The sequence below is a fragment of the Mirounga leonina genome, unplaced genomic scaffold (genome assembly GCF_011800145.1).
Source record: "Mirounga leonina isolate KUSES-001 unplaced genomic scaffold, KU_Mleo_1.0 Mir_447, whole genome shotgun sequence".
Lineage (NCBI taxonomy): Eukaryota > Metazoa > Chordata > Mammalia > Carnivora > Phocidae > Mirounga > Mirounga leonina.
In genome coordinates this window covers 7,144,872-7,169,842 of record NW_023270757.1, presented here as the reverse complement: position 1 = coordinate 7,169,842, position 24,971 = coordinate 7,144,872, and the positions used below count along the sequence as shown (strand labels likewise).

General features: G+C 38.1%; 1 protein-coding gene across 5 annotated transcripts in view; it reads right to left on the bottom strand.

Annotated features, from left to right (window-relative positions):
- MPDZ (multiple PDZ domain crumbs cell polarity complex component) overlaps positions 1–24,971 on the bottom strand; it is a 150,757-nt gene that overhangs the window by 43,933 nt on the left and 81,853 nt on the right. For 4 of the 5 annotated variants that reach the window (XM_034987980.1, XM_034987981.1, XM_034987982.1 and 1 more), the window contains exons 22-25: positions 23,173–23,371; positions 17,117–17,221; positions 14,781–14,873; positions 419–596 (exon numbers count right to left, since the gene is read on the bottom strand). In XM_034987980.1, the coding sequence (XP_034843871.1) occupies positions 419–596; positions 14,781–14,873; positions 17,117–17,221; positions 23,173–23,371 (575 nt within the window). Of the gene's footprint in view, positions 1–418; positions 597–14,780; positions 14,874–17,116; positions 17,240–23,172; positions 23,372–24,971 lie in introns of all 5 variants that reach the window. The other variant, XM_034987983.1, reaches the window with a different exon arrangement.

The following is a 24,971-nucleotide window of genomic DNA, read 5'->3' as shown; positions in this document are numbered from 1 at the left end:
TAATCTACAATGAAATGATCATGACAAAGCATTTCTTAAAATAAAATCTGACTGGAGAACTTAGTTCAGATGTATATATTTTGTGCATGTATACATAATTTCAAACAATTCCATTTTTTCCCCAGGAAATTTGCTTGTTCTTTCAAATAGAACTTCATTATTTTAACACAGGGCCAATGTTTTTTTAAAACGGTTATATCTCCAAACATCAGTCTCTGAATCAAGATATATAATCTGTCACCATGCACTAAAGAGAAAAATTATGGATGAAATGGGACATATAAGAAAGAAATGCTTTAACCATAAAACATTTTACTTTCACGTTGGGTCAAATGACCAGTATAAAGATGATGATTCCCTTAGTAAAGAGGACGGAACAGGTGAAGAACTTAGGCACAGAAAGCTCACTAGAGGGTACCTCTACTATTCTATCTCCAGGTTTCAAGGTTCCATTTTTGCCAGCTGGACTATCTTCAAGAACATGTTTGATGAAAATGCCCCTCATCACTTCACCGTTGCTTAGACGACTCCCCATGCCTCTTCCACCAACAATGCTGATGCCCAAAGATTTGCTTGGTTCTCTCCACAGTTCAACCCTATAAAGATAAAAAAAAAATTAAGCTCTTATAAGAAAGCTAAGGCGGGAGAAGCCTCACAATGCTGGGTTTTGCAATGATTTTTGGATAGGACACCAAAGGCAAAATTAAGACAAAATTAAGACAGACAAATTAAACCTCAACAAAATTAAGAGCTTTTTTTTTTTAAAGATTTTATTTATTTATTTGACAGAGAGAGACACAGCGAGAGAGGGAACACAAGCAGGGGGAGGGGGAGGGAGAAGCAGGCCCCCCGCAGAGCAGGGAGCCTGATGCGGGCTCTATCCCAGGAACCTGGGACCATGACCTGAGCAGAAGGCAGACGCCCAAAGACTAAGCCACCCAGGCACCCCAAGAGCTTTTGTTAATCAAAAAATACTACCAACAAAGTAAAGAGGCAACTCACAGAATGGAAGAAAATATTTGCAAATCACTTTCTGCATAAGGAATTAATATCCAAAATATAAAGAGAACACCAAAAACTCAACAACTAAAAAAATAAACAGGGGGGGCGGAGCAAGATGGCGGAGGAGTAGGAGACCTGGATTTCGTCTCCTCTCAGGAATTCAGCTGGATAGGGATCAAACCAGTCTGAACACCTACAAATCCAACAGGAGATCAAAGAAAGGAATAGCAACAACTCTCTGAACAGAAAAGTGACCACTTCCTGGAAGGTCTTTTCTGATTTGTTTAGAGTATATTTTCTGGGGACGTTGTTACTCTGCTAGCATTTTGTTCTCTCATTAATCTACGCTCCTCTGCACAAAATAACAAGACGGAAAAAATCACCTCAACAAAAAGAACAAGAAGAGGTAGTACCGACTGCCAGGGATCTACTCAATACGGACATTAGTACGATGTCAGATCTAGAGTTCAGAATCATCACTTTGAAGATACTAGCTGGGCTTGAAAAAAATATGGAAGTTATTAGAGAAACCCTTTCTGGAGAAGTAAAAGAACTAAAATCCAACCAAGTAGAAATCAAAAAGGCTATTAATGAGGTGCAATCAAAAATGGGGGCACTAACTGCTAGAATAAATGAGGCAGAAGAAAGAATCAGTAATATAGAAGATGAAATGATAGAATATAAAGAAGCTGAGAAAAAGAGATAAACAACTGCTGGATCACGAGGGCAGAATTCGACAGATAAGCGATACCATAAGACGAACCAACATTAGAATAATTGGGATCCCAGAAGAAGAAGAAAGACAGAGAGGGGCAGAAGGTATACTGGAGCAAATTATAGCAGAGAACTTCCCTAATTTGGGGAAGGAAACAGGCATCAAAACCCAGGAAGCACAGAGAACCCCTCTCAAAATCAATAAAAATAGGTCAACACCCCGACATCTAATAGTAAACCTTACGAGTCTCACAGACAAAGAGAAAATCCTGAAAGCAGCTCGGGAGAAGAGATATGTAACCTACAAGGGTAGAAACATTAGATTGGCAACAGACCTATCCACAGAGACCTGGCAGGCCAGAAAGGACTGGCAGGATATATTCAGGGCACTAAATGAGAAAAATATGCAGCCAAGAATACTATATCCAGCTAGGCTGTCACTGAAAATTGAAGGAGAGATAAAAAGCTTCCAGGACAAACAAAAACTAAAGGAAAGTGCAAACACAAAACCAGCCCTACAAGAAATCTTGAACGGGGTCCTCTAAGCAAAGAGAGACCCTAAAAGCAACATAGACCAGAAAGGAACACAGACAATATACGGTAACAGTCACCTCACAGGCAATACAATGGCACTAAATTCCTATCTTTCAATAGTTACCCTGAATGTAAATGAGCTAAATGCCCCAATCAAAAGACACAGGCTATCAGACTGGATTAAAAAACAAGACCCATCGATATGCTGTCTGCAAGAGACTCATTTAAGATGCAAAGACACCTCCAGATTGAAAGTGAGGGGGTGGAAAACCATTTACCATGCTAATGGACACCAAAAGAAAGCTGGGGTGGCAATCCTTATATCAGACAAATTAGATTTTAAACCAAAGACTGTAATAAGAGATGAGGAAGGACATTATATCCTACTTAAAGGATCTATTCAACAAGAAGATCTAACAATTGTAAATATCTATGCCCCTAACATGGGAGCAGCCAATTATATAAGGCAATTAATAACAAAAGCAAAGAAACACATCGACAACAATACAATAATAGTGGGGGACTTTAACACCCCCCTCATTGAAATGGACAGATCATCTAAGCAAAAGACCAACAAGGAAATAAAGACTTTAAATGACACACTGGACCAAATGGACTTCACAGACATATTCAGAACATTCCACCCCAAAGCAACGGAATACACATTCTTCTCTAGTGCCTATGGAACATTCTCCAGAATAGACCACATCCTAGGTCATAAATCAGGTCTCAACCGGTACCAAAAGATTGGGATCATTCCCTGCCTATTTTCAGACCACAATGCTTTGAAACTAGAACTCAATCACAAGAGGAAAGTCGGAAAGAACTCAAATACATGGAGGCTAAAGAGCATCCTACTGAAGAATGAATGGGTCAACCAGGAAATTAAAGAAGAATTTAAAAAATACATGGAAACCAATGAAAATGAAAACACAACTATTCAAACTCTTGGGATGCAGCAAAGGCAGTCCTAAGAGGAAAGTATATAGCAATACAAGCCTTTCTCAAGAAACAAGAAAGGTCTCAAGTACACAACCTAACCCTACACCTAAAGGAGCTGGAGAAAGAACAGCAAATAAAGCCTAAACCCAGCAGGAGAAGAGAAATCATAAAGATCAGAGCAGAAATCAATGAAATAGAAACTAAAAGGACAGTAGAACAGATCAACGAAACTAGGAGCTGGTTCTTTGAGAGAATTAACAAGATTGATAAACCCCTGGCCAGACTTATCAAAAAGAGAAGAGAAATGACCCAAATCAACAAAATCATGAATGAAAGAGGAGAGATCACAACCAACACCAAAGAAATACAAACAATTATAAGAACATATTATGAGCAACTCTATGCCAGCAAATTAGATAACCTGGAAGAAATGGATGCATTCCTAGAGATGTATGAACTACCGAAACTGAACCAGGAAGAAATAGAAAACCTGAACAGACCTATAACCACTAAGGAAATTGAAGCAGTCATCAAAAATCTCCCAACAAACAAAAGCCCAGGGCCAGATGGCTTCCCAGGGGAATTCTACCAAACATTTCAAGAAGAATTAATGCCTATTCTTCTGAAACTGTTCCAAAAAATAGAAATGGAAGGAAAACTTCCAAACTCATTTTATGAGGCCAGCATTACCTTGATCCCAAAACCAGACAAAGACCCCATCCAAAAGGAGAATTACAGACCAATATCCCTGATGAACATGGATGCAAAAATTCTCACCAAAATACTAGCCAATAGGATCCAACAGTACATTAAAAGGATTATTCACCACGACCAAGTGGGATTTATCCCTGGGCTGCAAGTTGGTTCAACATCCGCAAATCAATCAATGTGATACAATACATTAACAAAAGAAAGAACAAGAATCATATGATCCTCTCAATAGATGCAGAAAAAGCTTTTGACAAAGTACAGCATCCTTTCTTGATCAAAACTCTTCAGAGTATAGGGATAGAGGGTACATACCTCAATATCATAAAAGCCATCTATGAAAAACCTACAGTAAATATCATTCTCAATGGGGAAAAACTGAGAGCTTTCCCCCTAAGGTCAGGAACGCGGCAGGGATGTCCACTATCACCACTACTATTCAACATAGTATTGGAAGTCCTATCCACAGCAATCAGACAACAAAAAGAAATCAAAGGCATCCAAATTGGCAAAGAAGAAGTCAAACTCTCACTCTTTGCAGATGATATGATACTTTATGTTGAAAACCCAAAGACTCCACCCCAAAACTGCTAGAACTCATACAGGAATTCAGTAAAGTGGCAGGATATAAAATCAATGCACAGAAATCAGTGGCATTCCTATACACCAACAACAAGACAGAAGAAAGAGAAATTAAGGAGTCGATCCCATTTACAATTGCACCCAAAACCATAAGATACCTAGGAATAAATCTAACCAAAGAGACAAAGGATCTGTACTCAGAAAAGTATAAAATACTCATGAAAGAAATTGAGGAAGACACAAAGAAATGGAAAAACGTTCCATGCTCATGGATTGGAAGAACAAATATTGTGAAGATGTCAATGCTACCTAGAGCAATCTACACATTCAATGCAATCCCCATCAAAATACCATCCACTTTTTTCAAAGAAATGGAACAAATAATCCTAAAATTTGTATGGAACCAGAAAAGACCCCACATAGCCAGAGGAATGTTGAAAAAGAAAAGCAAAGTCGGCGGCATCACAATTCCAGACTTCCAGCTCTATTACAAAGCTGTCATCGTCAAGACAGCATGGTACTGGCACAAAAACAGACACATAGATCAATGGAACAGAATAGAGAGCCAAGAAATGGACCCTCAACTCTATGGTCAACTAATCTTCGACAAAGCAGGAAAGAATGTCCAATGGAACAAAGACAGTCTCTTCAACAAATGGTGTTGGGAAAATTGGACCACCACATGCAGAAGAATGAAACTGGACCATTTCCTTACACCACACACAAAAATAGACTCCAAATGGTTGAAAGACCTCAATGTGAGACAGGAGTCCATCAACATCCTAAAGGAGAACACAGGCAGCAATCTGTTTGACCTCACCCACAGCAACTTCTTCCTAGAAACATCGCCAAAGGCAAGGGAAGCAAGGGCAAAAATGAACTATTGGGACTTCATCAAGATAAAAAGCTTTTGCACATCAAAAGAAACAGTCAACAAAACCAAAAGACAACCGACAGAATGGGAGAAGATATTTGCAAATGACATATCAGATAAAGGGCTAGTATCCAAAATCTATAAAGAACTCATCAAACTCAACACCCAAAGAACAAAGAATCCAATCAAGAAATGGGCAGAAGACATGAACAGACATTTTTCCAAAGAAGACAGCCAAATGGCCAACAGACACATGAAAAAGTGCTCAATATCGCTCGGCATCAGGGAAATCCAAATCAAAACCTCAATGAGATACCACCTCACACCAGTCAGAATGGCTAAAATGAACAAGTCAGGAAACAACATGTTGGCGGGGATGCGGAGAAAGGGGAACCCTCCTACACTGTTGATGGGAATGCAAGCTGGTGCAGCCACTCTGGAAAACTGTATGGAGGTTCCTCAAAAAGTTGAAAATAGAGCTACCATATGATCCAGCAATTGCACTACTGGGTATTTACCCCAAAGATACAAAAGTAGGGATCCGAAGGGGTACGTGCACCCCGATGTTTATAGCAGCAATGTCCACAATAGCCAAACTGTGGAAAGAGCCAAGATGTCCATCGACAGATGAATGGATAAAGAAGAGGTGGTATATATATACAATGGAATATTATGCAGCCATCAAAAGGAATGAGATCTTGCCATTTGCAACGACGTGGATGGAACTGGAGGGTATTATGTTGAGTGAAATAAGTCAAACAGAGAAAGACATGTATCATATGATCTCACTGATATGAGGAATTCTTAATCGCAGGAAACAAACTGAGTGTTGTTGGAGTGGGGGGTGGGGTGGGAGGGATGGGGTGACTGGGTGATAGACACTGGGGAGGGTATATATATACAATGGAATATTATGCAGCCATCAAAAGGAATGAGATCTTGCCATTTGCAACGACGTGGATGGAACTGGAGGGTATTATGTTGAGTGAAATAAGTCAAACAGAAAAAGACATGTATCATATGATCTCACTGATATGAGGAATTCTTAATTGCGGGAAACAAACTGAGGGTTGCTGGAGTGGGGGGTGGGGTGGGAGGGATGGGGTGACTGGGTGATAGACACTGGGGAGGGTATGTGCTCTGGTAAGCGCTGTGAATTGTGCAAGACTGTTGAATCTCAGATCTGTACCTCTGAAACAAATAATGCAATATATGTTAAGAAAAAAAAAAGAAGAAGAAGGTAGCGGGAGGGGAAGAATGAAGCGGGGGAAATCGGAGGGGTAGACGAACCATGAGAGACAAGGGACTCTGAAAAACAAACAGGGTTCTGGAGGGGAGGGGGGTGGGAGGATGGTTTAGCCTGGTGGTGGGTATTGAGGAGGGCACATTCTGCATGGAGCACTGGGTGTTATGCACAAACAATGAATCATGGAACACTTCATCTAAAACTAATCATGTAATGTATGGGGATTAACATAAGAATAAAAAAAATAAAAAATAAATAAACAATCTGATTTAAATGGGCAAAGGAATTAAACAGACACTTCTCCAAAGAAGATATACAAATGGTCCATAAGCATATGAAAAGATGTTCAACATCACCGATGATTAGGGAAATGCAAATCAAAACCATAATGTGATACCACCTTGTACCTACCCACTGGGATGGCTACTATCAAAAACAAAAACAAAAACAAAAAAACAAAAAACAAAAAACAGACACCAGGGTGGCTCAGTTGGTTAAGTGTCTGCCTCTGGCTCAGGTCATGATCCCAGGGTCCTGGGGTCGTTTCCCACATCAGCCTCCTTGCTCAGCAGGGAGCCTGCTTCTCCCTCTCCCCCTCTCCCCTGCTCATACTCTCATGCTCTCTCTGTCTCTCTCTCTCTGAGAAATAAATAAATAAAAATCTTAAAAAAAAGAAAGAAAAGAAAAAAAGAAAAGAAGTGTTGGCAAGGAGAAACTGGAGAAATTGGAACCTTGCGTACTGTTGGTAGAATGTGAAATGTTGTAGCCACTACGGAAAACAGTATGGAAGTTCCTAAAAAAAATTAAAAATAGAATTACCCTATGATCCAACAATTCCATTTCTGGGCATACATCCTCTCAAAATTAAAGAAAGGTCTTGAGGAAATATTTGTACAGCCATGTTCATAAGAAAAATCATTCAAAATAACCAAGTGTCCATCTAAAGATAATGGATAAACAAAATGGTATATACATACCATGGAATATTATTTAGCCTTAGAAGGGGAAAAAATTCTGATACATGCTACAACACAGATGAACCTTGAAAACATTATGTTAAGTGAAATAAGCCAGCTAAGTGAAATAAAGGACAAATACTACACAAATTCATTTATATGATGTATCTAAAATAGTCAAATCCTACACATACATGCGTGTGTAAATACACACACACACACACACACACTCCTCAGTGATGGTAAAAAGTTCCATGAGACAAATCAAAAGGAGACACAATGTACTAGACAATGGTAAAAAGTTCCATGAGACAAATGAAAATGGAGACACAATGTACTAGAACTTATGGGATGAAACAAAAGCAATTCTGCGAGTGAAATGCATAGCAATATATGCCAACATTTAGAGACTAGAAAGATCCCAAATAAGCAACGTAACTCTATGTTTTAACGAACTAGAAAAAGAATAAACTGACTCCAAATTCGGCAGAAAGAAGGCGAGAGTAAAGATGACAGCAGAAACAAATGAAATAGAGAAGAGACAAATAGTAGAAAAGACTAACCCAATCAAGTTGGTTCTTTGAAAAGATAAACAAAATTGACAGGCCCCTAGCTACACTAACCAAGGAAAAGGGACCCAAATCGACAAAATTATAAATGAAAAATAAGACATTATAACTGTTAGCACAGAAATTCAAAGGATCACAAGAGGCTATTATGAACAACTATACACCAACAAACTGGACAACCTAGAAGAAATGGAAAAATTCTTAGAAACATACAACTTACTAAGATTGAATCAGAAAGAAATAGAAAATCTGAATAGACCAATAACTAGTAAGGAGATTGAATGAGTAATCAATAGTCCCCAACAAAGAAAAGTCCAGAACCAGATGGCTTCACTGGTAAATTTTACTAGTCACTTAAGAAGAATAAACACCAATCTTTCTAAAATGCTTCCAAAAATCAAAGAGGAAGGAACGCACCCAAACTCATTGTATAAGACTGGCATTATCCTGATACCAAAACCAGAAAAGGTCAGTACTAAAAAAGAAAACTACAGTACACAATATTGCTGGTGAATATGTATGCAAAAATTCTCAATAAAATATTAGCAAACTGAATTCTGCAGCACATTAAAAGGACCACACACCAAGATTAAGCAGGATGTATCCCTGGGATGCAGGGATGGTACAACCTAGGCAAATCAACCAATGTGACAAATCACATTAATAGAACAAAATAAAAGAATTATATGAACATTTCATAGAGGGAAAAAAAGCATTTGACAAAAGCTGACATCCTTTCATGATAAAAACTCAACAAATTAGGCATAGAAGGAACATATCTCCACATAATAAAGGCCATATATAGCAAGGCTGAAGCTAACATCATACTCAATAGCGAAAGGATGCAAGCTTTTCCTCTAAGATCAGGAATAAGACAAAGGTGCCCACTTCGACTACACTTAGTCAACACGGTACTGGACAGCCTACCTACAGCAATCAGGCAAGAAAAATAAAAAGTATCAGACTTGGAAAGGAAGAAGTAAAACTGTCTCTATTTGTAGATGACATAATTTTACATATTAAAAAATCCTAAAAACTCAACCAAAAAACTGTCAGATCTAATTAATGAATTCAGTAAAGTTGTGGGATACAAAATTAACATCCAAAAATAAGTAGCACTTCTATACACTAATAAAAAACTTTCTGGAAAAAAAAATCGATCTCATTTACAATAGCATCAAAAATAATAAAATAGTAATAACACTTAAAGAGGAAATATCTCTACTCTGAAAACAAGACATTGATAAAATAAATCAAAGAAGACAGAAATGGAAAGGTATCCTGTGTTCATGGGTTGGAAGAATATTGCTAAAACATGAAATGCTATCAAAAGCCATCTACAGTGGGGTGCCTGGGTGGCTCAGTCGTTAAGCATCTGCCTTCGGCTCAGGTCATGATCCCAGGGTCCTGGGATCGAGCCCCGCATCGGGCTCCCTGCTCGGCGGGAAGCCTGCTTCTCCCTCTCCTGCTCCCCCGCTTGTGTTCCCTCTCTCTGTGTGTCTCTCTCTGTCAAATAAATAAATAAAAAATCTCTTAAAAAAAAAAAAACAAAACAAAAGCCATCTACAGATTCAATGCAATTCCTACCAAGATTCCAAGGGCATTTTTTAAAGAAATAGAAAAAACACTGATGAAATTTATATAGAATCACAAAAGACTGAATAGTCAAGGAAACCCTGAGAAAAAAAGAACAAAGCAGGAGGCATCACGCTTCCTGATTTGAAGCTATACTATAAAGTTTTAAGTCATCAAAACAGTCTAGTACCAGCATAAAAACAGACACATAGACCAATGGAATAGAATCAAGAGCCCAGAAATAAACCCAAGAATATAAGGTCAACTAATTTTTGACAAGGGAGGCAAGAATATTCAATGGAGAAAAGACAGTCTCTTCAGTAAATGGTGCTGGGATAATTAAATATTTACATGTAAAAGAATGAAGGTGACCCATATTTTACACCACTCACAAAAATTAACTTGGATTAAGGACTTAAATGTAAATCCTGAAACCTACTGGATGGATTAAGGACTTAAATGTAAGACCTGAAACCTACTGTGATAATCTTTCTACAATATATATAAAATCAAGCCAACATGTTATATGCCTTACATCACTTACACAGTGATGTATGTTCAATTATTTCTCAGTAAAACTGGGGTTAAAAGAAAGTAGAATGGTGGTTGTCAGCAAGTGGGGAGGGCAGAAATGGGGAATTATTATTTAATATTTACTGCAGACAGATTTTCAGTTTCGTAAGATGATCTAAGTGTTCTGGAGATAGATGGTAGTGATGGTGACACAGCAATGTGAGTGTTCTTAATGCCACTGATCTGCATACTTAAAAATGGTTCACATGGTCAAAAATTATAACTAAATTTTTAAAAATGTAATATAAGTTAATTTTTGCCAATTTTATCAATTTATTAAGGTTTTAACAGTAGTAAAACAAAATCATTTTGTTTATTTAAAATTTTGTTTTTTGACAGAGAGAGAGAGAGAGGGAACACAAGCAGGGGGAGTGGGAGACGGAGAAGCAGGCTTCCTGCTGAGCAGGGAGCCCGATGTGGGACTTGATCCCAGGACCCTGGGACCATGACCTGAGCCGAAGGCAGATGCTTAACGACTGAGCCACCCAGGCACCCCAACAAAATCATTTTAAATAGTTTCCCAATTATGTGTTTTATAGGGTCTGATAAACACTAATGTATTTCTGAAGCTGATTTGTTACAAGTAAATACTGGACTCACACTCCAGGCTGGGACGTGGACCGATATAAAAGTACGATTTTCCAGGGGCTCTAATATTGCAGACATTAAGTAATCAAGAAATTCAACGACTCCTGAACAGATGGTAACTTCTAAGCTTGGCAATCAAATCAAGGAAAAGAACATTCCTGCACATGCTATGTCAGAGGCTTATCCCTGTAGAAGTCTTCTTTGCCAAGGCAGACCCAGTAACTAACAGTCAGGGCATGGAAAGCAGGGGCTGACAGTACCCTTCATGATTTGATCCCACCACCACCTCCCTAAACTCATCTCCCACAGCTCTCTGGCCTCCGCTCTCCACTCCAGCTACCACAGCATCTTCTTGCTCTTCCTGAAGTTCATCAGGCATGCTCTCCCGCTTTGGGGCATTGGTGCTTGCTACCTCCTCTGCCTTGAATGTACTTCCTCCACCCGTGTAACACACACAGACACTCAGAGTTAATAACTGCATATAGCTGTAAGAGCTATGAATGCAGTAAGTTCCTGTCTTATGAAAAGGCTGGGACAGAAGAATAAGGACATTTGCAGTGAGGTGTCTGGCTGCGAGGAGAAACGCAGAGAACTCTAGCCAAGAGCTCTGAGATAATGAGACTGTAATCGGCTCTGTGCTGCAGGAAGGGAGTCAGTGTTGGACGTTAAATAGAAGAGAGCATGGTCCAAACAGATGCCCTCAATCTGAGCTTTGAGGAGATCCCAGAGGAGAGGAAAGGTTGGAGTAAGGACTCTCGTGTGGTGAGGGCAATCCAGTAAGAAAAGGCTGGGGATAAAAGAGCACTGGCGGTGGGCGCTGGGGGGGACGACAGTCCCCAGTCAGATGGAGGTACCCGAGGTCAGCGTTTTTTTTTCCTTATTAGAAATCTAAAATCCTAGAAACTCTATTTAGTTTGAAAGGATGTCACCATGTTCCTGAATCTTAATAATGTTTGTTTGAATAGTTTAAACTAGTTAAAATCCTAGTCATCATTTTCTTTCACTATGGGAATTCTGTGAAAGACAAGAACCAAAATCCTTCCTTGTTTCTGAAAGCAGTTCCTAAGATAACAAGACGAAATAAAGAAGTCAGTATATTTAGCCATTTGTAGTAAACATTTAAGAATTCAGAATACATTCGTAGGACTACTTAACCCTTCTCTTATAAAGGAAAAAATAAATTTAAAAAAATGAAAGAAAATGTCTCCTAGGGTTCTCTGTAGTTAGTGTGAATTGGAAAGTGATTCTTATAATTTCTTAAATAATAAAAATAATAGCAGCAAACACTCAAGAGCTTATTTTGTGCTCAGCATTATTCTCTAGGTGAATTCCACATACTTTCATTTAATTCTCACTTCATCCCTATGAGATGGATACTCTTTTTTTTTTTTTTTTGAGATGGATACTCTTATTAGCCCCATTTCATAAAGGGAAGAGGAGCAGAGAGGTTAAACAATCTTTGGATAATAGCCCTGTACGCTTACATGGGGTCTGGCAGACAGCAGTGTCTTCAAATACAATGTACTCTCTGGAAGAAAGGCCATAACTACTTAAAATACTGGAGAAGATTGAAGAGGAACACAGAGCTGCCAAAATGACCACAGTGCTGAGGAACCAGACTCCCTCACTGAACGGAACATGGGAAACATTCCTTGGACAGAAAAAGGAGACCTATAAAAGCAAAGTTTTAGAGAACATGTTCAGAGTTAGTTGTATGGAAAAGTGGCAGCCTTTCTTGAGCCCTATACACAGGCTTACAAAGAATGAAATTCAGAAAAGCAAAGGTAAAAGGGATCTGAGCCCAGGCTGCCTGAGCTCTGAACTGAGTCCCTGGGTTTGAGTCCTGATTTTTTACTACTTAACAGTTGTGTGACCCTCTGCAACTTATTTAGTCTCTCTCTTACCTTCCTCTATGAAATGGAGCCAGTAAGTCGCTCTACATCAGGGTTTGCTGTGAGGATTAAATTAATGAATGTATGCAAAGTGCAACGCGAAGTTTGGCATACAGCAATCAATCAATCTTTTATTACTCTTATTATGATGATTGAGATTATGATTACTGAAGCAATGTAAGCAAGATACAAAATTCAATCCACATGGACAAGTGAGAAAATGTGCACCCCACCACCTTAATCCTGTTTTGCTCAGACATTGTTTATTAAGACAAGATACCATTTTCTAACTATCAGGTTGACAAAAACGTGTTGTTTCAATGATCATATGATGTGGCAACAAGGATGTGAGGAAAAGGGAACTCGCATATATTGAGAATTGAAGTAAAAATTGGTACAGCCACCATAAAAAGCGAGTTGACAACTTCTGATAAAGTAAACAGTACATTTAAATCTATGAGCCAGGGGCACATGTGTGGCTCAGTCAGTTAAGTGTCTGCCTTCAGCTCAGGTCATGATCTCAAGGGTCCTGGGATAGAGCCTGGTGTGGGGCTCCCTGCTCGGCGGGGAGTCTGCTTCTCCCTCTGACCCTCCCCCCTCTCATGCTCTCTCTATCTCATTCTCTCTCTCAAATAAATAAATAAATAATTTAAAAAAAAAAGAAATTTACCTTAAGAACTGTCGAAGTTAGAATTCTAACATGGCTCTTATGGATGCCAAACATTTTGTATATTGCCTTCTAAATTCTACTTTTCCTCCAACAGCATTATTAAAACTGAAAAATCTATCTTTTTCTTTGCCTGTGATTACTGTCCTCCAACAAAATTCAAGTTTATCACTATGATCACCAGCTACAAAATAATTTCATCTAACTCCCTTTTGCTTTTATCCTCATATAAATAAGAAATGACACATTTTCTGCCACAGATCTAGCATTTATATTCTGTTCTCAATGTGAGTAATGATGTAGAGAGACCTTGATTTCTTTAAGTAGGCTAATAGCTTTTTAAAGAATTCCAATCAAAAAGTCATTTTAAATGGCCAGTAATGCTTATTGTTTTTTGTGAAAGCAATATAGTATGTTTTCTATACTTTGAATAGGACTCAACCTAAAAATGTTTAAATGTAAGCAACGAAAACCATCGAACCATGTTACATCTCTGAAGAGTAGAAATTTTTCTCTCTGGAGTATTTTATGTATTTATTGTAGAATAAATATTAAGTGTTTCCTAAGTGCAAGAAATCATTATGATGGTCACCTGTGGATCTGTTTAGAGGGGACAGCCAAGACGACTAATATTTTACACTTAATATACTTTACATTTACATTTTTCTTTAATTATTTTGTGTGTCTCCACATCTTGCCTATCCCAGTACATGACACTTCCTTGAAGGCAGGATTTAGGTCTCATACTTGCCTGTTATTCACAAAATCATCTGCATCCACAATCAGGACTCAATAAATTCCTATGAAACTGAATTTGATTTTACTCAGCATGAACACAAAAATATGCCTTACTGATGCACAGCGATATATCTGAACATATTTAGGAAAGCTATTTTTCTACTATATATGAAATTGGTTCCAGACAGAGCATGGGTTAAAATAACTGCAGGCTGTGATAACAAGATGCTTACACACACACACACACACACACACACACACACACACACACATTTTGAATATATATGTTACAAATGCTAGAGAAAATTTAAATTAACATTTGGTGGTAAACCCAAGATTGAACTCTACAGAAAATATTATCCTTTCCAACTACCTATGCATAATTTTCTCTAGTTAATCATATTTAGCCCCTACTATGTGCCAAACCCTTGTATATGTGTTTAGTTTAGACCCTGTGTAATAACACAGTATCCTCTCCACTGCACACAGGAAGAAATGGAGGGTAAGGGATATTAGAACACCCTGCCCTATGTCACAGTGCCAAGTTGTAATCCAGTACTTAAAACCACACCTCCCTATCTTTAAACACTGAGTAGGCAGAAGACAGAAATAGTTCTTACCGCCTGGGCTGGTTCCAATTACTGTACGCTGAATTCTGAAGCTCACTTTCTTCTCCCTCTCCTTCTTCTCGCTCTGGTAGTTCTGGAATGTCTCTGTTAAAAATTTACACAGTGAATACTCCAGAATCCTAGTAAAACTGTGCAAGTTTGTCTTATATATACTTTACTACTGATTTGCTAAAAATCAGAACTACTTCATATTTTCACCATACTTGGCCCATTTTACATTAAGGGGGAAATAAAACCTAATCAAATGAAAATAAAAACCTGACATTAGAATCAATCTACCATAACTTAGTCTGGAGATAGAGCTGAACACTAAAATTCTTAGCTAGTCTGTTTCTTTCCCAAAGAAACGTGGGAGAATAAGGAAAAGGAACAAGAAGGGGAAAATATCAGAATTAAAGAGAAAACTTCAAGTATTTCTTAAACACAACATACAAAAGGTAGAAGCACCATATGGGTTATAAGCTTACACAGCCCTGATCGATCCCTGACTTGAAAGAACTTATCGTCAAGTAAGGCAGAAATTTAGCATCTCTGTCTCCTAAGAATGGGCCAGTGTTTTCCCTTCAAGAAAAATATAAAATGCTTAAAGTCCAACTTCACTCCAGCCAGAAGGACCACACACAGAATACTCCTTACAGAAAGCAGTTCACGATGTCCTTCTATTTAAGGTCACTTTTCAATTTCTGTAGGAATTCAATTTTGCCAAATGCCAGGCATAACAAAATGTGTCCAGTCTGTTAACTAATTGTAAATTAAACTATAAATAACCATATTGATAAATACTTTGTTTTCCCAAAGGTATACTTTGTATTAATGAGTGACATTGTAAGGGCAATAGAGAATGGTTAAGCAATTATGGTGTGTCCTTAACGCTGTTAGTTAAACTTGGCTTTCTAAAGATGAATGTCCACATATTCCTTTGAAAGCAAAGAAAGCCATAAAAATTCTGATTTAATAAATGTTTGCAACTGATTTCTATAGAAACTGAATAATCTAAAGAAAGTATACACTCAAATTATATCTATTCTCCAGTGACAGGAATACTGAACTCTGTCAAATCACATAACCTTTTGACTCTGAGATCAGAAGTCATAAAACCCAATAATCGTCTGTGTTTGAATATGTTTCACAACATCTTTGGAAAGCAACTAACTGTCCAGGGTCTCCCTAAACATGTCATTCTTCCTTTGACCTAAATGTTAGATTTTTGCTTTTCAACTGTTAAGGGAAAATCTATCTGCCTAACTGTACTACCTACTGTTGTATGTTTGAATTCCTCTCCTGAGCAAGTTGAGGAAGAAGGTTCTGAATGAGGCTGGGATCCAATAGCCTAAGCCTGACAGTGGGACAAGACTTTTGGGAATGGATCCACATAACGGATTTAATTTAATTTTATTTTTTCAAAAAGGGGAGTTTTAAAAAGGATGTTAAGAAGCAGACCGAGAACAAGATAGACTGAGGGAAGCTGTATCCTGAAGATGCAGGGCAGAGAGATGAAGAGAGGGTCTAACCCTCGGGAAACAGAGTTGGAAGGAATAGGAGAGAAGAAGAAGTATGGAACACAGACAATAATGAGAACTTAAAATGAGTTCCGAAAATATTCAGTGACAGCCATGGGGAGGGGGAGGATCTTACCCATCAAGTCCAAGCTCAGGGGGCTACTCGGACACACTCTCAGATATAGTGGATCACATCTTCCTGCCTTTTTAGCTATAAGAAGACTAACATCCTGAATCCTCTGATACAAAACCCCCATTTTCTTCAAACGATTCTATAATCCATGAATCCTTTCATCAACCCAGATAAGCCCCTATAAATGTGTTGGTCATTCCTTATGTTGTTAATGCTCGTGATGTTCAGCTCAACACTTTCCAAAAAAGTAAGAAATAACCATTAAAAATGTTTCTGAATCTGTATGTATGTTAATAAAAAAATAAATAAAATTTCTGAACATGTTTGAAAACATTTATGAGAGAGGAAAAGGCATGATACAGTATCATACAAACTGTAGGCGCCAGTGAATTAATGAAATAATACTGAGATCTGAGAATTCCCCAAACTTAGTATATGAAGAGTACTATGCAGAGTGGTGCAGCTTAAGATGATTTTAATTTCTTGATTTGAGCTTTCATGTATTTTCCACACTGTATGATACTTTCTTAAGTAATGGGGAGGATGGGGTGAATTTTTTTTTTTTTTTAAATCTGGAAAGAGACAAAAGGAAATCATTCTTTTTCATTGCTAGTCCTGCTGACTCTGGCTTCAAAGTCTCCCTTGGAACTTGCTGCATCATTCACTCCCTGCACCAAGCTCACTGCTTCACTCACCTGCCAGAGGATGAAGAAAAAATATCCAGGGCCATTATTCCTCCAGATTGTTGCCCCAAACTTATTTTGAACTCTTCCAAATGTTCTGCGGGCACATAAGTAATTCTGGAATAGAACACAGTCCATGAAAAAAAAAAAAAAAAAAAAAAGAAGGAAAGCAAAGTTGTGCCTAACAGGAAAAGATTCCAAAATACAGAAATAAAATGATCTTGTCCCTTCATCCCTACTTTTTCACACAACTCATTTAACCAGCTTACTCAGCAGAGACTCCAAACTTCCAAAGGATAAAGCATCCTATATGCAAAAATAACAGATTAAAGTTTAAAGTTTTTACTTTAAATTTTAAACAACAATTAAACTTTAAAATGCTGATAAACTATATGTTTACCAATAATCATATGGGGGAGAAAAGCAGCATTATTTCAATTTCCAAATAACAAAACTAACAGCAATTTTTAGAAAGATCTATTAATCCTGGGGCACCTGAGTGGCTCAGTTGGTTAAGCGTTTGCCAGGGTCCTAGGATCCAGCCCCTCGTGCAGCTCCCTGCTCAGCAGGGGGGAGGCTGCTTTTCCCTCTCCCTCTGCCCCAACCCCAGCTCGTGCTCTCTCTCCCTTTCTCAAATAAATAAATAAAATCTTTTAAAAAAGATCTACTAATCCTTACAAATATAACTGTCAGTAATAACATTAATTTCATCCAAAGACTTTTGGGTTCCTTAGCAGGAACAAATTACACATACTCTGCTAAAATACTGGCTACCCCAAATTACTTTACATTCTTCCATAATACATAATTAATTATGGGAATTAACAAATATATAATAATTATATGTTAGCTCTATTAAGTTATGAACCCGAAAGTCTGAAGTTCAAACTAGCATAAGTTTATGGGAAGACTCTCTTACTAATTTGTAGCAACTCTGTAATAAGTTATTTTGGTTTTAGAGAAAAGCCTCATGTTTACACTTGAACGGTCACTTAGTAATTAAACAAGTATTGGCTGAATGCCTGTAATGTGGAAGGCACTGAGCAAGATGTTGACTACAGCTAGAATGTTTAGAAACTGATATTTGAAAATTCAAGTTTACTGCTGTCCTATAAAAGGCTAGATAACCAATATACCTCCAAGATCCTCAACTTAAGGAATAGTTAGGTCAGAGAAACACTGAACTACAAACTGGTTCTGCACTTGTGCAACTAAAAAAGAAGTATGTATCAAAATTACACAATATAAAAATCATGAAGACTATTAAACTAGCTATCCATAACTTACCCATGAAGACAATAAGTACATAAAACCTTAGCAGGGGAGGGCATGGATCAAAGGACTGTCTTTTATGTCATAATAAAATCCGAATTATGCCACTGGTATAATTTACTAAGGGAGGAAGATATGTAATTTCAGACATACTGGATATTCCATAAAAAGCATTCACTCTGTGAGGTCACTTAAATTTGGAGTCAGAAGACACAGCTCTGTGTGCTCATCAGAGTGTAATGGGAGGGTAAATCACCACTACCAAATCTCCATATCCTCAATCACAAGAAGGATGTCACTTTTCATGCGGCTATTGTAGCTGAAAAGCATAAAACAAATATAAAACAGTGCTTTACCAGGGCATAAGCTAGCCTGGTCACGCCTGATCACTCTGGGCAGACTCTGTGTACACTTGGGAGTCTCTCTTCATGACACTTTCACCTCCAGGACCAAAAAATAAAGCAGAAAGCACAGTTCAGAGGGTTTAGGAGTACACTGGGAGACAGAGTCGCATTCTAATTCTGGTCCTACTTAATTTATTCATCTACAAAAACACCTTCTCTATGGTGTTAAAAATATATTGAATAGTAAATTTGAATTTATCCCTTCCCAAAATAATGAGTAAAAAAATGTATAACGCATTATGTCAGAAGATTGATTCTATTTTATACAAAGACAAATAAAGATAAACCTAAAAAGCCTATTCAAGAAAACTGGTATTGGAGCGCCTGGGTGGCTCAGTCGGTTAAGTGTCTGCCTTCAGCACAGGTCATGGTCTCGGGGGTCCTGGGATGGAGCCCCAAGTCATCAGGCTCTCTGCTCAGCGGGGAGTCTGCTTGTCCCTCTCCCGCTGCCTCTTCCCCTGCTTATGTTCTCTCTTGCTCTCTGTCTCTCTCTCTTAAATAAATGAAAAATAAAATCTTAAAAAAAAGTATTATTTCTGAAGATTCAATAAAGGTAAAGGGAAAGCCAGAACACACTAGCAAAGATAATAATAATCAGTTCAAAGGACTGTGTTTTTAAAATGTTTTGAGAAGGAAAAAAATGTTTCTATCCCAAACAATGCCAAAAATGAATTTTCCTCTATATTTGTCCCAAACTGTTTTTCCTTTTACCAAGGGTAGGGGACTGGGAGTTATACAAATATTTTTATGATATTTTAGACAGCAGTGAGAAAGAGGAAAGAAAGCAGTTTTCATAAATATTTACCCCAATACAGACAGTGAGGACACGGGAACAAGATTCCCACAATGCAACAGCACATGCAAAGCAATTTTAATACACGCCTAGTCATATGGCACATAAAACCTCCGAATCCCAGGAAGGGCACCAAAAATGAATTATGAACTGAATAAACACACTGAAACAGCTTCTTTGAGAGCTGTATTAGAGATTCTTACACGTAAACTAACCTTTGGTTACAAATGGAGTGAAAGGATGAAGAATAGCATTAGTGATGCTGAAATGTGATCCGGCTATTAATCCAGAGACCGTGCCTGCACACACAGGCAGGATCATTCCCTACAAAGGAGCTTGAAAGCTTAGTAGTTGGAAAATATGATTTTCAAATGAGTTCCCAATCATCAGTGCAATGTGAACAGGTAACAATCTCATAGTTCTGCTGGTATTTACATTCTCACATAAATGAAGAAAAGAAAGCCAAACTGTTCACACTGAGTCTCTATCTGGATCTATCCCTGCAATGGGAAGTTACAAAAGCATGAAATGGTTTTCACAGACAAGTTGTAACACACAGTCATAATGAGCTTTTGAATCACCGATACTCACACATAAAAGGGGGCTCGATCATCAGCAGGTGCTGCAGAAAATCTAGAATGTGCGGCATACGCGGCGGCATCTTTTTACAATGGTGTTAACAAATGTCAGTGTCTTGTGCGGAATGTGAGACGCATACATATGTAGTTACAAGTGGGTGCTCCTGGTTGTTTTTTTTTTCCCCTTTCCACCTCCCTCCCCATTGACACCTCCCCCAGAAAAGCATCTGCTCTTTACTGGTGTCTATAGCAGTGATTATTAACAAGCATAGAAAAATGTAACTGCAATCAATCTTTTATTCCTTGATCAGGAATTCATCCCACACTTTAGGTTAAGGCAGGTGAATTCTGATTCAGCTCGGTAATTATCTGGCAGATGTTGGAAGCAGCTGCTGCTAAGCACAAAACCCTGGCTATTATTACAGAAATATAAGAGCTCCTGGCAAGGTGGAGTGAGAAGTGAAACAGAATGCATTCTGGTGAGGCTTCACATCTGGTTTTCCATACAAAATAATGAAACCTGGAACTTAAACTGGCTGTTCTTGAACTCTTGAAACTCAAATTATCTACCCAGGCATGCATGAATGCACACACACAAAGTTCCTTGCTATCTATCGCAAACGGCAAAAAAGAAATGGGGTGCGTTGTCTTCAATAGCAATGCTTTTCCTAAAACCAATCAGTTATGAAACTGAACCATTTAGAGTCTTTTTTTTTAAGTCCCCCCAATACACTCCTCCACTACCATCCCATATTAAACTAGGTTCATAACAAGAGACAAAGAGGAAGAGATGTGGGTGGAGCCTAGATCCACGTAATGACTACAAAGCTTAATTGGCCAGAGGCAATGATATGGTTCCATTCAGAGTAAAGGAAGGACTTTCCTTTTGGGAGAATTATTCACATAGCTCTTAAGGTAATTCTAAACCTTCTGCTACATAAAAGCTAGTGATAAGGAAGGGACAGGGCCAAAACACTTCATGCAAAATGCTGCTCAGCCCTGGTCAATCTAAATGGCTATTTATTTTTATCTTTTCACACACTTTTTCTGAAAAAGGATTATATGATTCGAAATTCTCTCTACCATTTACCCCCTAAGTCAAACTATAACCATCTGAATCTCAGCCTTAGTAGGACACTTGGGAAGAAATTAACGTGTTTTGTGATTATGTTTATGAATTATGTGTGTGTGCGCCCACACACAGGTGAGAATGTGAGAAAGAGATTGATTGGCTAATTGATTTCCAGAGGAGGGAAAGTTGCAGGATTTTTCTTATTCTCTTTTTTAATTTAAGATATTACATTTTGACTCCTGGGATCCTAAGGCAGTAATTTATGAAGTTACCTCGGATATCCTTAAAGGTCCTAATAAAGCTGCTGTAAGCACGAATGGGTCCATCCTGGTGCTGACTCAGAAGGTGGGAAAACAAACAAACAAAGCAAATAACAATAGCAGTAGAAAGAAGAAAAGGAGAAAAAGAACTTTGGGAGCTTGAAAAAGTACCGGACAACTTTCCTAGAGTTGACTAGATGCCTAACTATGCTAAATCAATGTCACAATGGTCTTATTTCTTGGTCACTTTCTAAGTGTTGCAGTACATTAGAACTGAGGGGGACAGAGAGATAACCAAGCACCATTTCTGGTGCTCAGAGTGCCAAAAAGTGGGCAGGGGACCTGCAGCCGTGCTCATAACAGAAGACATGCATTATCACACAATAAATCAAATGACCAATTACCAGGCCATGTGTGTTTTATACTACATCTAAACTATGTAAGCTAAAAGCCTTGCAGTAAGGGATCCCCACGTGGTCTACATCCTTCATCTTTGAAGCTAGCGGGATGGACACCGGCCCACAAGTGGTAAAGAAAGCTCTTAAAGTTTTTATTTTTTCTTAGAGGCACTGAAATTTTTAATGTACTTGGACTCACATTATTAAGATAATTAAGGAATTGTCACAGGATGAAATGATCTATTCCGTTATAAAAGTCAAAAGGGCATGCAAAATTATGAAAGCCCATTAGAGAAATTCTGCCCCCAAATAATACTACTTTTGTATAAGATGGCAGAATCCACTTCAAACAGTATATATTTTTCTGCTTTTAATGATGGCATAATGAAAAACAGAATGTATATATATTTTTTCTTATCTAAGCTCCAGCAATATATACTTTGCAAAAGAATAATACAGAATGCAGTCAGTAAAATAACATTAATACAGCAAAGTTTCCCATAATGGTAATCATTACATTAATTTAAGGTAAATAATCTTTCCCTGAGCTCTTATTTTACTATTTTATCCCTTATACATTATATAAAAATATTCAATGGTTAATGCTAGAGAAAAAAAGCCAAGCTATTACATTGATGAGGTGTGACAGAGTCATGAACTGATTTTTATGTTGGCTCAAGAAATGTTTAGTAACTTTAAAAACCAAGCCACATCTATAACGTGCTTTTAGCACATTATGGGATTATGGGATAGTTTAAGCACTTCCTGACAAAATATCCTATGTGACCTACAATTGGACTATACCAATATACTGGTGACTGCTCTTGGATCATGAGGTAGTTGACCAAATGGTAAATTATGGGTCAGACTGATGCTGTTCTATATGGTCTTTTCCATGACTGGCCATTAAAGAACTAGCTTAGTCCTAGGATTCATATACATCAATTAGGTAGTACACAGTCCCTTACATTGAGGCCAACTTCTTTGTAAGATCCTGAGTGGACCCTCCTGCTCTGTGAGAGATGTCTCAGGTTTTTGCAAAGCACTGGAGTAAAATTAAACACAGGAGGCAAATCGTTTTCAAATATTTCAACATCGTATAGTCTTAAAGAAACTATACCTACAATCAAGAACTATTCAGGAATAGTCAAATTCCTGAGGGTTTTATTTTTAATAAATATGTGATAATTTTTGCATATTAAACAGAAGTACATACTGAAAAAAAAATTCTGACTCATGAATTGAAATTCTCGAATTTCCCAAGCCAAACTGGAGTCCAAATGATACTTACTTTATGTCAGGCCCAATGAGAGAGTGTCTTCTCAACATCGCTCGTGCCTGGGCATTGGTTAAACTGATAGTAGATTCTTCATTAATAGATAAGATGCAGTCCCCAACAGCAATCCGGCCATCTCGACTAATGGAACCTCCATGAATAATGCTTCGAACGATCATCCCCAAGCCATCCTTATTAGCACTCACTGTCATCCCTATGGTAAAGGAGGAGCACAGATATGTATCAAATTCATGACCCTGAAATTCATTTTAACTTGAATTTAATAATCCCTATGGATTCATAGATAAAAGAATAGGAGTAACTTTTTTATCCAATAAAAAAACAATCAAAAGGAAAGAAAAAAGTTTCTAACACAAAATATATTTTAAGTACATTTTAAAATGTTTCTGAACCTGTATCTAGAAAAAGACATTCTATGTTGAATATACTGGAGATGAAATAGGTCTACGCTGTGGAGTGAATATAACTCAGGCTATTTGATGCGTTGCCCCCTAAATAGAAAACTCTCCCAAGGAAGGTATTTTGACAATAACAGATCAATTTTATAGCAGTTCATCTCTTATACATAGAAGAGAATAAAGAGCAAGACTACAAATGGAAAATGAGTTGTATAAATTAAGAAACTCCATGCTATTACCTTATTTCTACATCATTTATTCATTCACTATATATTTACTATATACTTACTATGTGCCAAGTTCTATGATGATTTCTTGAGATGAAAAAAGCATACCTAACACCAAGAAGCTTGTATTCAAGTCTTATCCTCAGTGCCTGATGTACAGTCTGTTTAACTGAAGTGATGTGGACCTAATTCTAATCTCTTCCCATTTCATCTCTAAATCTGAAGTTCTAGGAGCTCCAGATCTGGGTATTTCATTGCCTGACATGTTCCCTAGATGGCTAACAGGAAACGCAACCTTAGTATATATAAAATTGAATTTCCAAGTTTTCACTTCCCTTATTTCACCAGGTCCCTTCCTCTCTTTGCTAAAGGCATCATTATGCTCCTCTGCATTTCTCAAAGCAGAAATGCTGGAGTGGTTCCTCATTCCTAACTCCCTCGCTCACCTCTTATCTCTAATCCATCACCATGTCCTGTCATTTCTAGCTCCAAAATTTATCTCGAATGCATCCATCTTTCACTGTTTCTACACTAACCCTACACCAAGCCGGCACTCCTTGCCTCACTTTTTGAAAGAGCTTCCTAATTGCTCTTCCTAATTGGTCTCCTGACAACTGCCAATGTGTTCTTCTCAGAACAGACACAGCGACCATTCAAAAGAGACAGATCACATCACTCCCTAGCTAACAATCCGTTACCGGTGTCCCGTGGTGCTTCATATACAGCACACCTAATTGGCACAGATGTAGGGCACTGATGGACTGGCCCTCCCGACATCACCCGTCTTGAGCACCATGCCCTTGGCTCCCTGGCCTCCAGCCTCATGGACTGCTTTCTGAAATACACCCAGTCTCTCCCCACTTCAGTCTTTGCCTGACACCCTCTTCCTGCAGCTCTCGCACAGCCAATTCCTTCTCACTCTTCAATACCACTCCCTGAGAAAGGGTTTCTCAATAAACACCCTCTGAATTTATGTTTCCTTCTCATCCTACCTTCACTCTACTTCTTCAAAAATATAAAACCTTTTGAAATTATGTTTAAAACTTTATATAAAATTAATGTAAGGAGGGGCACCTGGGTGGCTCAGTTGGTTAAGCATCTGCCTTCGGCTCAGGTCATGATCCCAGGGTCCTGGGACTGAGCTCCACGTTGGGCTCCCTGCTCTGCG